Source organism: Pithys albifrons, chromosome 30, assembly GCF_047495875.1.
Source record: "Pithys albifrons albifrons isolate INPA30051 chromosome 30, PitAlb_v1, whole genome shotgun sequence".
In the NCBI taxonomy this organism is placed as follows: Eukaryota; Metazoa; Chordata; class Aves; order Passeriformes; family Thamnophilidae; genus Pithys; species Pithys albifrons.
The window spans coordinates 1,574,703-1,589,743 of record NC_092487.1 but is presented as its reverse complement, the minus strand read 5'-3'; the positions used below and the strand labels follow the sequence as shown (position 1 = coordinate 1,589,743).

The window sequence follows — 15,041 nt, the reverse complement described above, 5'->3', positions numbered from 1 at the left end:
TAGTAGTTTAATGTCCATTTTGTATTGAGGTGCCCAAAACTGCTCACAGTACTCAAGGTGGGGCCGTGCTGGGGCAGTGAAGAGTGGGGACTGTCATCTCTCACCAACTCTCTGGCATCCAGTCCTCTACTCCATGGGCTGGGAGGTTGGAAGGTCCTGGTGGAGTTTTGCAGGATGAGTCTTGTCCCCTTTGATGGTTTGTTTCAGCATAAATGTGAAGCCAGTGTCTCTGCATCTGTTTTCAGCTGGAGGTATCTCAGCTAGAGGGGAGTCTCCAGCAGCCCAAGGCACAGTCAGCCATGTCTCCTTACCTTGTCCCAGACACCCAGGCTCTTTGCCAGCACCTGGCCCTTGTCAAGCAACTGGCCACCAGCGGGAGGTTCATAATCATCATCCCTCGCACAGGTATGAGGACTCCATGGGAGGTAACTGTGGCTGTCTGCCCCTGTCCCTTTCATGCTGGGAGCAGGCGCCGGGGCCCTGGGTGGTGACCTTCCCTCCTTCTTGACTTTGGCTGAAGCAGCTGCAACACCATTGCCACATATTGCCTTTGGAGCCTGTTTTATATGTGGCCTGTTTGGCACTGGACAGAGTGTGTTGGAGAACATCTGGGAGGAGAGAGGTCCTGTTCCCCCTCTGCCTCTCCTGCAGCAGCCATGACTGCTGTGCATCAGAGAGAGTTCCATGGGATGGGGAATAATTGACATCGCTGGATTAGTTTGCAGAAGTAGAACTGTAAGCAAGATGGGTTTATTTCTGGTTTGTTTTTTTTGTTGTTAGTTATCGATGGCTTAGACTTCCTGAAAAAGGAGAACGCCGGTGCTCGGGACAGCATCCGGTATCTGGAGGCAGAATTTAAAAAGGGAAACAGGTGAGAGCAGGAGAGGGATGTGATTTGCCCTTTCGTTTGGAATGAGGGGGCTTTGGGGTGGAAGAAAACATCAGTGGTGGGAGTAGGCTGTGTATCTCTTGGAGCAGAGCGAGGAGTGGGCCGAGGGAAAGGCAGCCTTCAGGAACAGGGAGATGGTGTAGCAGATCCAGCAGCTGGTTCTCCAGATGTGCTGGCAGTTGCTGCTCAGTTGTGAAGTGCAGCTGCTTCTGAGGAATGGGCGAGTTGTATCTGTTGCTGTATAAACCAGAGCAGTGCCCTTTGCCCCTGCACTGGGAGTGCTGGAAGAGCCAGACTGCCAGAGTGCTCTGCAGAAACACAAACATCTGTCAGGACAAACTGCATCTTTGAGGTCCATGTTGGGGCTGGTGGGCTTTGAGACATGGTGATGGTGTGAGCAGCAGGCAGGGACAGTGGTGAGACAGTGAAGCGATTAAAGGGATTCACAAGGGATTCCTTGGGTGGGCCTTTGGGTGTTATTTGGGTTGGTAAAAGCCTGTGAAAGACCCTCCAGCACCTGGAGAAGCTGCTGTGGAGCACTGACTTTGGTCTGTCTGATGGTCTCCATGTGAGCTCAGAGACTCTGCTCTCTCCTCAGGTACATTCGTTGCCAGAAAGATGTTGGGAAGAGCTTCGAGAGGCATAAATTGAAGAGGCAAGATTTAGATGCCTGGTAAGATTTCAGCAGCTGAAGGTGTCTGAGCCTGGTTCCCAGCAGGCAGGTGGCTTTGGGGAAAGGTGTCAGGAATGGAACCCCTTATAGAGCTTGTTGTATGTGAATCTAGTGGGTTGACCCTGGCTGGGTGCCAGGTACCTACTAAAGCCACTCTTCCTCCCCTCTGCAGCTGGACAGAGGAGTTAAAATAAAATGAGGGATTCCTGAGTGGAGATAAGGACCAGGAAAGATCACTTACCAATCACTGTCATGGGCTGAACAGACTCAAAGTGGGGATATTAATTAAATTTATTACTAACACATCAGAGCTGGAGAATGAGAAGTCAAATACATCTTAAAAACACCTTCCCCCACCCCTCCCTCCTTCCAAGTTCTGCCTCCTCCCCCCAGTGGTGCAGGGAGATGGGAATGGGTGTTATGTCCAGTTGTTCTTTCTGCCACTGCTCAGGGAGAGCAGTTCTTCCCCTGCTCCCTGTGGGGCCCCTCCCACAGGGAGACAGTCCTGAACCAACATGAGTCCATCCCATGACAACAGTTCTCCACAAACTGCTGCAACGTGGGTCATTTTTCCGTGGGATCAGTCCTTCAGGCACAGGCTGCTTGAGCCAGAGGTCCTCCCTGGAAAACCTGCTCCAGTGTGGACTCCTCTCCCCACGAGTCAGCAGGTCCCTTGCAGAACCCTGCTCCATCAGGGGCCTTCCCTGGGGTCACAGCCTCCTTTGGCATCCCCCTGCTCTGTGTGGGCTCCTCCAGGTGGATCTCTGCACCTTGATGGTCCTCCATGGGCTGCAGAGGCACAGCTGCCTCACCATGGGCTGCACCACAGATTGCAGGGGAACCTCAGCTCTGGCATCTGGAGCACCTCCTGCCCTTCCTTCTGCTGCACTGACCTTGGGGTCTGCCCTGCTGTTCACATGTTCTCACTCTGCTCTTCTCTGATTGCAATTTGATCTGCACAACAACTTTTTATCTCCTTAAATATGTTACCATGGAGGCATTACTGTCGTTCCTGATTGACTCAGCCTTGGCCAGCAGCAGGTCCATCCTGGAGCCACTGGCATTGGCTCTGCTGGACATGGGGGAAAGTTCTGGCAGCTTCTCACAGAAGCTGCCCCTGTAGCCCTGTCGCTACCAAAACCTGGCCACACAAACTCAATACAGTGAGTAATGATGGAATTCCCTGGAGTTAGGGACATCCATCTGCACATCTCACACCAAGTGCTTTGTGCTCAGAAGGGTCTCGGAAAAGTCCTTAAAGGGGAACAGGGAAGCAGTCCTTCCCACGTGTCCTGAGCAGATGTGGTCTCCCACTGACCTTCCCCTCTGTTTCTCTTTTCTGACAGGAACCTCTATAAAATACTGGACAGCTGCAAACAACTGACAGTGTCCCAAGGGAGTGGAGAGGATGACACCACGGGAATGGTCACCATCATCACGGGCTTCCAGCTGGAGGACCCAAGCACATTCTCGGTGCCCATGCAGGTCAGTAGCTCTTTTCTGGCTGAGCCGAGTTGTTCTGCTTCCTGGCAATGGTAAAACTTGATTGATTGATTGATTGATTGATTGATTGATTGATTGATTGATTGATGTTTGGTTGGCAAGAGATTTTTTTTAATGTTTTCTGCCTTGGCTAATAACTGTTCTGGGTTCCTCAAAGTTAGCTTATAAGTTGAGATTATTTTTTTCCTTGAAAGTTCCTTGATTTTTCATGTGTTTGTGGTACAAAGTATCTTGGAAGTGGTGGGAGAATTGAATTTCATATCTCTGCAGGCCTCTTGTGCCAGAGCAATGAGAATTGCAAGGATTTGGCCTTCCAGCTGTGCCAGACTGCTGGAGAGTCCCCAGCTGGGGAGTATCATTTGTTTTGACAGGACAAGGGAAAAACTAACCACCTGTTTTGTCTGTGTTCACCTACAGTCTGCCATCCAGGCAGCCGCCAATGCCAGCATAGAAATAAAAAATGTTCTGGAGTTCTACAAGCAGTGGAAAGAGATGGGCTGATGGTCAGAAAGGCATCAGGTTGGTGAACCTTTCTCTCCCCCTCTCGGAACGTGCAGCGTCTGAACGAAGGAAACAACAATCTGGGCGACACTTAGACACGAAGCAGCAGCAGCAGCAGCAACAGTAACAAAAATACCTACCCAAATGAATTAAAAAAGAAATAATCCAATGTGGGCACGCACACAGACACCCTCCACCTGCATCCTGACCAGACGGCTGTACAGCTCTGACGGCGCCAACTGCTCTGAGAGAGGCCCCTGGCATGGCCCGGGCAGAGCTCTGCCCTTCTCCCAGTTGGCAGAGACGGGCGAGAGACTGGCAGTCCTTCATCCCCCTCCTTCTCCCAAGGCTTGCTTGGCCAGCAGAAATGGGCCAGCGGTTCAAAGCGTGGACTTGACTTCAGCGAAACCAAACCAGCGCGGCAGAAACGGAGCCCTCCGGCTTGGGAAAGAAGATCCAAAGAGTGTTTTGCTCGTGTTAGGCAATCTGGAGACAGGAAAGTGGATAGTCTTTTTTTTTTCTTTCTTCTCATCCTTTGAATTAATTATTTTTCAAGGTTTTTTCCTTTTAATTCTTAGTTTTTATATATATAAATAATTTTTAAAAAAAGGAAAAAGAGGATTTTGCTTGGGGTTCTGGATACTCCTCCAGTGTCAGAGAGAAAAGGAAACAATTATGCTATTTAAAAGGGGGGAAAAGCTCTTAATATAATTTTTTTGTCTTAGAACAAGCATATTTATTTCCTTTCCCAGTCCCCCATGGAGCAGGCTCAGTGCAAGGGAATGTGGGCCTGCAAGGAGGGAGCAGCCCCATGGTGCACATCCCCCCTGTCCCGATGAGCCACACACTTGATGAGCAACAGGAGCTCGCCTGTGCTGCTCCAGGGATTCCACAGGATGCATCCCCAGCCTCTCCCACTTTGCTTCCAGCGTTAGGCCTTGGAGAAAAGGAGGAATCCAGCAGAGTGGCTGGAAGAGAGAGAAGACCCAGGTGGGATTTAAACGCTGATAAGGCTCAATGGCTTGGCTTGAGCACTGCGACCCTGGCATGGAGCAGACGTCTCCAAAGGACCCAACACCTCTTTTTTGTCTTTTCTTTTTTCCCTAAATCTTGCAATGGAGTGTGGAGGAGGAAGGAGGATCTCAAAGCCATTATCTTCTGCTGGTTGTTCAACGCACCACTGCAGCTATGCCATGCTAGAGAGGGTGGTAGAGCTGGAGCATTTGTGTCCCCCAATCTTGTGTCCCTCAGGGCCGGTACAGGCAGCGCCGTGACTGCCACTGCCCAGGAGGACCAAGCTCCCAGACTGTTTCGTGCTTTTGGCATCCCAAATTGGAGGGGTGATTCTACCTGGACAGATGCTGGAAGAGCTGGTTCCCCAGATGACCTGTGAGGGACCTCTGAGACCTCCATCCCAACAGCATCCCATGCAACCTCTGTCTGACACGTCACTTGCTGACGCTTGAACGTGAAGCTGCGGGTTCCTCGCAGGGCAGTGGGAGAGGGGCTGCGTGGCCTCTTCATGTTCTTCTGCCTCTGTGTGCCCATGGAACAGACATCCCCATCCACACGAGCCAGCAGCAGCTATGCAAGTACAAACCACTGGAGTCTACCTGTCTGTGTGTTCTCACATGACTCAGCCAGAAGCTGCTACAGCCGGGACGTGACATGGGAAAGCCAAGTCACATACTCCATTCTGTGGGGGCTCTGAACACAGCACATTGTACTGCAAGGGTGGGATGTTCCTTGTTTTCAGGAGAAAACTAAAACTACCAGCACAAGTCGCAGAGGATTCATTTCTTTTCCAGTTCCAGCACCTTTGCAACACAGCAGAGGGAAATGCTGAGCTCTGCAGTACAGCCAGATCCATCCCTGGGGGCTGACAGGAAAATGTAGGGGAGGGACAGGGGTTTCCCTAAAGGATTTTCACTTTTGCAGCTTTTCCTGAAACGAAGTGCTTTACTTGGCTAAGCCAAGGAAAGGACATATGCAGGACAGCATGTCGGGGACTCTGACTCACTTAGACATTCTTGGAGATGAGAGATGGGCTGTGAAACTCACAGTAACTCTTCCCTCCAGTGGTTTTATTTGAAGCCATTTGTTTGTGTAACTCATTATTTCTGTTTGATGGGGTGGGAGAATAGAAGGGAATCACCTTGTGAGACATGGTGAAAAGCAGTGTTGCCTCCCTCTGCCCCTCAGCTGATGTGCAGAGTGCTGCTTTTGTGGTGAAACCCTCCTTGACTGGCAGGGGTCTGGCTCAGGGGCACGGAGAGCTGGTGGGCTCTGCTTTTTCCTGCTGCTGAGGAAGCCTCCCTGATAAAACAGCTGCTGAGCACAGCAGAGCCATCTGGGAGTCAGCTGGGACTGAGCCCAACTGTTGGTGTCCTGGGAGCCCTCGTTGCCACCCTCCCATCCACACTTGGGGTTGGTGAAGAGAAGCATTGCTGGGCTGCAGTCGAAGCAGTGAGGAGCTGGGGGCAGTGCTCAGCTTTGCTTGGGGCTGGTAATTCCCTTGATCCCAACTGTACCTTGAGGGGAGAAAAGAGCAGTGCAAGCAGAGCAGCAGCCCAGAGGGAATCTCTGTTGCACTGAGGGTGTCTCAGTTCATTCAGCTCTGGGGCTGTGCAGAGTGGGAGCTGGGAGCCAAGTGGGGTCAGGGCAGCAGAGGAGGCTGGGGCTGGCGTGGTGTTCTGAGTCACTGAGACCTCATTTGGGCACAGGACAAATTTCTGTAACTAGAGTTTGGAGCTGCCGTGGGCCCATGCAGGGGCTGCTCACAGCTATCCCTTAGTAACTGCTCAGGTTCCCTGAGGGGTTGGTTTAATATTCCACCTGTACACTCTGGGCTTCATGGGGAGGGATCATGACCTTTTAAAACAGTACTTGAAGGGTCCCTGTGCCACCCTCCTCCTCTCCAGAGCATGTGGCTGTGGTTGAGGACTGGTTTTTGGATGCCTGTCCCCACTCAAACATAGATGGAGCTGAGAAAGTTGGAGACTCCAAAGCTTGGGAGCAGTAGTGTAGCTGCTGAGTGGCCTCAGGGAGATGGCACGTGGTGTCCTCTGGCACACGTGGCCTTCTGGGGGGGCTCAAGGTGTCATCTTTAGGATTGGGGTAAAGGAAGGCACTTTTTAGCCCCCATCCCAGCACTCGGGATGAGCTGGAGTTTCCTGCCTGGGGATAAATGGAACAGACCTGCTCTGTCTGAGGGCCTGTGCCTGTTTGCCCATCTTAGGATTTGGTGCATCACCCACACCCCCAGAGAGCCCTGAGCTGGCAGCTGTCCCTGCCCTGGGGTGGTGGGCACTGATACAAAGCGAAGGGGATGGTCTGTGAGAGGCTCCTGTGCAGGGTCTCCCTGAGCCACCCCCCAGCCTGAGCCAGAGCTGTGAGCAGCTTCTCCAAGAGAGCATTTGGCAGGATGGAGACTGTGCAGGCCCTGGCCCATCCCTGCAGTGCTGCTCCTGCACCGATTCCAGGCTGGCCAGACCAGCTCCAGGCCAGTTCTGTAGCGCCTGCTGTGCTGGGAAGGAGGGCAAATGGAAAAACCATCCTCTGGGCCAAAACCAAGGGTTTTCATGTGTTTTTGTGTGTTTCTTGGGTTTGGTTTTCTCTTTGTTACCACCCAGTTAAGCTGTTGGGGGTTTTTGGGGTGACCCCATGCTGGGAGGACACAGGTCTGTGGTGGCTGAGGCTGCCTGGTCTGTCCCCACACCACAGTGGACACAGTCACTGGTGCTTGTTGGGCTTCTGCTCTGTAGTTTCATGGGCTGTTTGGAGCAGCTCATCCCTCTGCTCCCATCCTTGCTTGGCTCGAGGCCACCCGCAGTGCCTCGGGTTTTCTCTTGCATCTTCAGTTTAGGGTTCTTTTCCTTCTCAGTGTGCAGCAGCGCTGGCCCAGCCAGCCGGGGTGGGAACACGGGGGGCTGGCACAGGGGCCACGTCGCCAGCTCTGCCACTGGCAGTGAGGGGACTGTTGGTTCAAGGCAAGGGACAATCACCTCTCCTCACCCCTCCTGTGGCACGTGGGCCTGCGGAGCCAGGGGGGATCGCTCTTGCTGGGGCATGAGGGGGGCACGGGGCCCAGCTGGGCGAGGAGGGGCTGGGGCTCTCGGCATGTGACGGTGGTCCAAACACATTGACTGGCTTAATAAAATACCAGATGTTTGTACCTCGTGTCCTGTGGTCCTTCCCAGACCGTCCTCCCTCTCCTGCACAGCCCAGAGCCAGCTGTTTTCCATCTGTGAATCCGCCCTCAAGCATGTGCTTTGCTGAGCAAACTTTCTGCTTTTCAGGGGAAAAAAATGCAAGGTGGATCCTTCCTTGTCCTCCTGATGGGAATAGGATTTCCATTGCTGCCTCTGAAATTTGGGATGAGTTCATCCTCTTGCCAGGGCTCCACATGCTGGTGCCACAGGAGCACCTCTGATGCCAGCAAAAGTATCTGCTGTGGCTCCTTGGGCACCTTTGCACCTTAGTTTTAACAGGGGAGGGTGGAAGTGTAAATTTTTTAAATATGTGACTTTTTGGTGCCCATTCAAGGTGCTGGGCAGAGGTGGGGCTGGGGCCTCATGCCAGAGGTTGGACTCTGTAAGGATGTGATGAGGGAAGCAGGGGGATGTTTCGTAGGGGGAAAAGGAAATGGCTCAGTGTTCCCTTCCCTGTATTCATTCCAACCAGAGCTCCCTGATTTGCTCTGGCTGGTGGGAAGAACCGAGCTGGGCACTGGCAGAATTCCCTCTCCCTCTCTGGTTCTTTGGAGGCTGCCAGCAGTGGGAGGGTCAGAGAGGGGGTTGTGAAAAGGCAAAGCTGCCTTCAGTCCCCGGTGGGTGAGACGTGCCCTGTGTCCCAACACGATCCTGGCACAAAGAGACTGTCACTGTTGGCTCCATCCCCTCCAGCGGCGCTGGGAACACCTTCCAGCTTGGGAGGGCCATACCAAGAGACCACAGGCTGTGGATGTTCTTGGTCCCATAACAAACCCTGAAACCTTCGTGTTGCTGCAGGAGTGCCACGGGTGGGAGTTTGTCCCATGCCCCTTGCGTGGGAATGGACTGAGGGTGAAATTGAAATAGGAAAAGGCCACAACACTGGTCAAGGACTGGGACTCCTGGTCCTGCTCCCTGGGGAGCGCAGTCCTCAGGGACCCCCAGGAGCCGCCTTCTCTCCAGCCCCACTCAGCCCATTCCCCTCACTCTGTGCCTCCACTTCCCACTTCTGGCACAGATGTGTCATTCCCCAGCCCTGAACACCTCCCCACCTGGGTTTGCTGTGATTATGTGGGTTATTTTGGAGGGGCTGTTCAGCACTAGGGTCTGCATCCTGGTGTGGAGACCCCAAACCCTCCCACCAGCCTCCTGCCATCACTGCTGGGGACACGCAGCTTCCCCTTGGCCATGGCTGCTGGAGCAGCAGAGACCTGCTGTGGACCAGCCGATGCCTCCAGCGCTTCGGGACAGGCACAAAGAGCTGCTCATGCTGTGCCCATCCAGCTGCCCCCTCTGCTGGCATTCACACCCACGGGCTGAGCCCCCGCCAGCTCTGCTGCTACCAGGTCAGTTTTGTTTCTCCAGACTTTTGCTTTTTCCACCTCTCCCCTCCCAGGTCTCCTCTGACGGGACCCAGCGTTGTGAGTCGGTGGGTGTTCAGGAGGGTCCCTGCGTGGACCTTGACTTAAGAGTTGGACTCGATGATCCTTGTGGGTCCTTCCAACTCAGAATGGTCTGTGATTCTGTGGCCTGCCCTCGGCTTCCTCGCCTGCCCCGGCTCTCCCAAGTCCGGTGGCATTTAAAGTCCGGTGCCCGGAGCCGCCGCCTCTCCAGCGATGGAGGGTCCCGCGCCCCCCCAGCCCCCGAAGCACACCTCAGCCAAAGCAGGGCCGTGGCAGGGTGGGCGTTGTGTCGGGCACAAAGCTGCCCTTGAGACGCCGCAGAGACCCCGGAGCTGCCGCCGAGGGACCCGGAATGCAGGTGGGAGAAGGGCGGAGGGGCGAGACCCCCGGCCCTGGGCGGTGGTGAGGAGGGGGCTGCACAGGGAGCTGGAGCAGGAGGTGCCCACACGGCATCACTCCCCGTCTCGCCGCTGCTCCGGGTCCTGCTCGGCGGCGGGAATGTCTCCGGACACTTGGGTAATACTGTTTTTATCTCCTGCCGAACCACTGTGTGAGTTTTGGGCTGGGGGTGTGGGTGAGGTACTCAGGACACCCCTCGTGCTGCCAAACTGTTTTCCCTGTTGCCTTTTCCGCAGCTGCCCCGCTCGATGTCCTTTCCCTGCGTAACAGCCTCGCTGGGCCGGGGCTTGGGGGCGTGCAGGGTACCTGGGTGCGCTCATCCCTGCCAGGGGGGCCTGGTCCTAAGGCTGCGTCTGCCCGGGACACCCCCAGGGCTGGGAACCCCCGTGGGGAGGGGGATGCGGTGGGGCGGGGGCTGAGGCAGGAGCTGGCTCTTTGCTGCAGCCCCCCGACTGCTGCCAGCACCCACCCATGGCCCCATCACGCTCCCCCTGTCCCGGGTCTGGGGTCCTGATCCTGCGCAGCCCGTGGCTCTTTGAAAGACTGAGAGCGGACTTTGTTGGGCACAACCTGGAAAAAGCCGAGGCGTCCTGGGTGTGTCTGTCCTGGCTCCTGCAGCCCTGTCCCGCCCGCGGGCTCCGTCCTGCCCCTGAGCCCCGCGGCTCCCAAATGCTGCAGGTAAAGCTGCCGCAGATCTTCAAGGTCCACCCTCGCCTACGTGTGGCTGGAGGAGGGAGGGCTCTGCCCCAGTTCCCTCATCCAAGTGGGAAATCTCCTGGACTCCCCACCCAACCTTGGTCCAGCTGGGAGACACTCCCAGCCCACCCTGGCTCAGTTTCCCCACCCACCATAACCCCACAGCAGCTCTTGGGCTGCTCCATTCCCCCCAGGGTATTCCCTGACCAGTCCTAATGTCCCCACAGGTCTTCTGGGAGGATGGGATCAGTCGGGATGCTGCAACCCAGACAGCTCAGCCCTTGCCTGCATTCTCAGACCCTTCCAGATGAGAACTGAGACAGTCAACATCTGGACACACCTCCTGCTGACCTGGTGGGGATGGGACAGGGATGGAGATGAGGATGGGAATAGGAATGGTGGTGGATATGGGGATACAGGATAGCAACAGGGATGAGAATGGAGACAGGACAGGGACAGGGACAAGGATGGGAGTGACAAAAGGATGGGTCTGGGAACAGCCGTGGAGATACAAGCAGGGCTGGAAATAGGGCTGGGGACGAAGTGGGGATGTAGATGGGGTTGGGGACAAGGATGGAGATGGAGACAGGGACAGGGATTGGAGTGGGATGGAGCTCACCCCAAAACATGGTCTGCTCCCACAGGTATTTCATGGGATGCTTCCCAGTGCTCTTGCCCTCCCTGGAGCTCTGTCAGGAGCCCCACCTCTGGCCCCTCCTTGCTCATCCCCCTGCTGCTTGTCTGCCTCTACCCCTTCCCCTCCAGCTGCCCCCACACCTTCAGCCCCACGTCAGCACGTGCAGAGCCCTCAGCCTCTCCAGCCCAGGTGAGCTCTGTGGAGAGGCTGGCACAGGGCAAGGGCAGGGAGCTGCGGGCCCCAGGATGCCACGTGCCTCTCACAGGCTGTGTGTTTGCCTACAGTGCCTACATGATGCCAGACCACTGGGCCAGCAGCATTTGGCACTGATACTTTGTCCTCACAGCTGCTTTGGATTTCTTTGCACCCGCCTGTCCTGCTACTCCTGGTATGTTTGGGGTAAGGAAAACTGGGGCTGGAGGTTTCCTCCGTCTCAGCTTTGGGATCCTCTTGGTGCTTCCTCTTGCTCAGGCCCAAAGCCAAGGTGTTTGCAGGGTCTCCATTGTGGGGCTGACAGGGACCTGTGACCCCCAAATCCACAGACTGCTACATGGACCGGCCCCTTTCCCAGCAGGTTCAGTGCAGTAAACCCAGAAATGTGTCTGCCTATGTCAGTGTCTGTGTGTCTGTGTGTCCATGTCCCCACTGCAGCACAGCCACTGCTTGGTGTCAGCCCCAGGGGCTGCGTGGACAAGGCTGGAGACAGAACCGAGGGGTTTGGACTCAGGGGAAGGTGTTGAGGACTGGTAGAGGCAGCAGGTGGTGGGAGCAGAGGTTGGTGGGGTTGGCAGCAGTGCCCTGGCTGAGTATGGGCTGGGAATCTTGTGCCACAGGACCCGAGGGACTGAACCCGCAGGGGTTCACCCCCAGGAGATGAGCTGGGAGAGGGGTGCTGGAGGGGGGTGGTGAGTCCCTGGCACAGGTTGCCCAGAGAAGCTGTGGCTGCCCCATCCCTGGAAGTGTTCAAGGCCAGGTTGGACAGGGCTTGGAGCAATGAGCAGCAATCTGGTCTAGTGGAAGGTGTCCCTGTCCATGGCAAGGAGGGGTGGAACAAGATGAGCTTTAAGGTCCCTTCCAAATCAAACCAGTTGTGATTGCAGAATTTGGGGCAGAGAGGATACGTCACCCTTATGTGGGGACTCAGCAATGTGTGCACTGGTGTGTGTGTGTCAGGGTTAATGAGGAATTAAGGTTGTTTGTGACAGCAGCCCCATAGCTGGGCAGGGTGCAGGGCTCTGGGGCACAAGGAGCAGCCCCTGGTAACCCCATGCTTGGGTGAAGCAGCTTTAAAATAAACTGGAATGATGGTGGTGCAGCACTGGATTCCTCATTGTCAGTGACAGGATCCAGGGGTGGTGGCACCGCTCCACCACGGGGCCTGGGAGGGGACAGGGAGGGAGGCCTGAGGTCCTCAGCTGTGTGGGGTGGGGTGACATGTGGCATGTCCCCTGCAGACTCCCTCCCACCCCCGTATCCTGGGAAGGAACTGGCTCCACAATCTGCATTTATTTCTTTCCAGGGCTACCAGAAGGGGTGTGGGCGGGGGCTGGCGGGGTGCTCAGCGCTCAGCCCAGCCCGAGGGGGGACGGCGGGGGCTACACGAAGCCGTAGTAACGCCGATAAGCCTCCTGCAAACCGACCTGATCAGCCAGCTCGTCACAGTCGGGGCTGAGCTCGCACACCTCGCGCTTCGCCTCCAGCGGGTCCGGAGGGGCTGCGTGGACACCTCTGAGGACAGACGGGGCACTCAGGGGAGGGTCGGGGAGTCCCGTGGGGGCTGGAGGCTCCTGGGGAGGCTCCTGCCTTGGGAGATCCCTCCTTGGGGTCTCCCAAGCCAGCAGAGACCCCCTCAGTGTCACCTGAGGGCTGCGACCTCTGGCCCAAGACCGAGCACTACCTGTCATAGCCATAATTCCGCTTCTGTCTCTGGACCACCTCAGCACTGGCACGTCTGGAGATGAAAGCTGAGGGGACAGCGCGGTGGGTCAGGGGGGTCGTGTCCCCTGTCCCTGGGGCAGCAGGGGCGAGTGTGGCCACTGTCACTCACCTTCAGAGCTGGGTGAGTCGTCGGTGCTGGTGGAGCGATCGGCAGCTGGGGGTGACAAGGAGCAGTGCGGGGGCTCAGGAAGGTCCCATCCAGGTTCTTGCCCTCATCTTGCTCCTCCTTCGGAGGCTCAGAACCCTCACTGAGACCCCCAACCTGTCAAAGGGCATCCTGCTCCCCACCTCCCTGCTCCAGCCCTGTGTCCCCAGGCCCCAGGGCTCAGCAAATCTCTCCCAGTCCCTTTGCTCCCCACAAAGCCCTTTCAGGGCCACAGCCCACCCCTTTCCCCACCATGCCCAGACAACCCCTGTACCTCTGCGGCAGAGACCGAGGGTGAGCAGGGCCAGCAGGGTCAGCAGCACAAGGGCCTTCATGGTGCCTCCCTGCGTGGGCACTGGGCAAGGTACAGCCCCAGCTCCCTGGGTGGATTTATAGGGTGCTGCAGCCCCAGGGAAGGGGGGCCACGGCCCCACCAGGGTTATTTCCAGCACATCCGCCGTGGCCGGAGCTGCCGGCACAGACAGCAATTGTGGTTTGGGATGAACTTGGTCCCCCCGTGCCCAGCCAGAGCCCACAAAGGGAGGGAAACACGGCACCAGGCCAAAGGGGATTTGCTGGTGGGACCTGCCCTGCTGGCCTGGCAGCACCCAGTCCCCCCGGGACAGGCAATGGGGCTCTGGAAGGCTCCTTAATGCACTCCCCAGTCACTCACTGCCCTGTCCCATTTCCCACTGCTGGACCCCAGCAGGTTGCTGCCATGCTGGGAGACTTTCCTGCGAAAACCTTTGGGGTTTTTCCTCCCCATTTAGGGCCAGTGGAGACTTGGACCATTTTTGGGGGATCAGCATGTGTTCCTTTTGTGGCAGTGCCATGCTGTCCCAGAGTGAGAGCGGGTAGCTGCCTGTACCCTTGGCCTCCACGCAGCTCCCCAATGCAGAGGCAGATGCTGCATGGCCAGAGCAGCAGCTGTTCCCAAAAACAGGACTTGAGAGGTCCAGCATGTCTAAAAACCCCAAAACGGGGCTTTTCCAGAACCAAACAAGCGGTTCTGGCCCCGTGCAGGGGAGTGGGACAGCCTGAGCAGCAGAACTTTTTGTATTCATCCATCCTTTCACATTCTCCTCTCCCCCAGACCCCAGCACTGCCTGGGCACCCACTCACCCCCAGTTTGCTCCTGTTTAACTCCAGGAGGGCTCTGGGCAGTGGGAGCCCCTAGGGCTGCAGGCTGACATTCCTCTTTGGCATCCTGACCACTTTGAGATTCTATAAATCCCCGCCCTGTCTTGAAAAGCGGAACTGGAGGCTTTGGGGGTGGAGGAGCAGAGAAATGCTGAGCCCAGAGCCTTTGTCAGACAAACCCATAAAGTACAGAGTACGTGGGCCAAGTGTGCAGCGGGAGCCAAGCCAGGAGCAACAGCCCCGATTCGCTCGGATTCCAGCGAGGGGAGGCAGAGGGGAAACTGCGGCAGCTGCTCCGGCGTGGGCTCTAATTGCAAACAGAGCCTGGGGGCGTGGTGTGAACGGCCACCACTGCCCCTGTTTGTCACAGGGCACAGGGAACCTGCTGCCCCCGGTGGCTGTTGGACACAGCTCCCCCTCAATCCTCGTCAGGCAACAGGGACACTCCTTGTTCCCTGCCCAGCCCGAGGAACAACCTCTCCTTCATGCTGAAGAAACCTGTCCCTCGTGGGGCTCCACCAGGCAGATCCTGGGAGCCCTCTCATACCCAGTCAGAAAATTTCCAGCGAGGTGGTAACAGACAACTCTGGATGCATAAAATCAGTCTGGTTCCAGGAGGTTCCATGGGGAAATATCAAACCTCTGTGCCACAAGCCCATGAAGCTGAGGCAAGGCCATCCCAACCTCTGCATGCCAGCAGCACATCCCGTCTCTCATGCTGCTGGGAGGGGAGCAGGGCTGAAAAATAACTGGGAAAACAAAATAAACAGCAATGAGGAACTCGGTGGAGCAGCAGCTGCCACGTCTGTGATGGGCACAGGTGGTTTGAGCACACAGAGACGCAACAAACCTGCAAACATGGGCAAGAGCATCAGCTGTGTCCGTGTGCTGCCCATGGGGCTGGGC

At 56.4% G+C, this 15,041-nt stretch overlaps 2 protein-coding genes across 2 annotated transcripts in view; one reads left to right on the top strand and one right to left on the bottom strand.

Annotated features, from left to right (window-relative positions):
• Positions 1-7,740, top strand: part of SMG5 (SMG5 nonsense mediated mRNA decay factor) — a 34,172-nt gene extending 26,432 nt beyond the window's left edge. The window contains exons 18-22 of the mRNA XM_071579400.1: positions 246-405; positions 781-871; positions 1,488-1,562; positions 2,909-3,047; positions 3,483-7,740. Of these exons, the coding sequence (XP_071435501.1) occupies positions 246-405; positions 781-871; positions 1,488-1,562; positions 2,909-3,047; positions 3,483-3,566 (549 nt within the window). The 3' untranslated portion in view covers positions 3,567-7,740. The remainder of the gene's footprint in view (positions 1-245; positions 406-780; positions 872-1,487; positions 1,563-2,908; positions 3,048-3,482) is intronic.
• Positions 7,741-12,439: 4,699 nt separating this feature from the next.
• On the bottom strand, positions 12,440-15,031 carry BGLAP (bone gamma-carboxyglutamate protein). Its single transcript, XM_071579355.1, has 6 exons — positions 14,986-15,031; positions 14,326-14,442; positions 13,270-13,464; positions 12,960-13,004; positions 12,810-12,876; positions 12,440-12,640 (listed from the first exon to the last, which is right to left on the bottom strand). The coding sequence occupies exons 1-6, from the start codon at positions 15,029-15,031 to the stop codon at positions 12,508-12,510; spliced, it is 603 nt and encodes a 200-aa protein (XP_071435456.1). The 3' UTR covers positions 12,440-12,507.
• Positions 15,032-15,041: the final 10 nt, after the last annotated feature.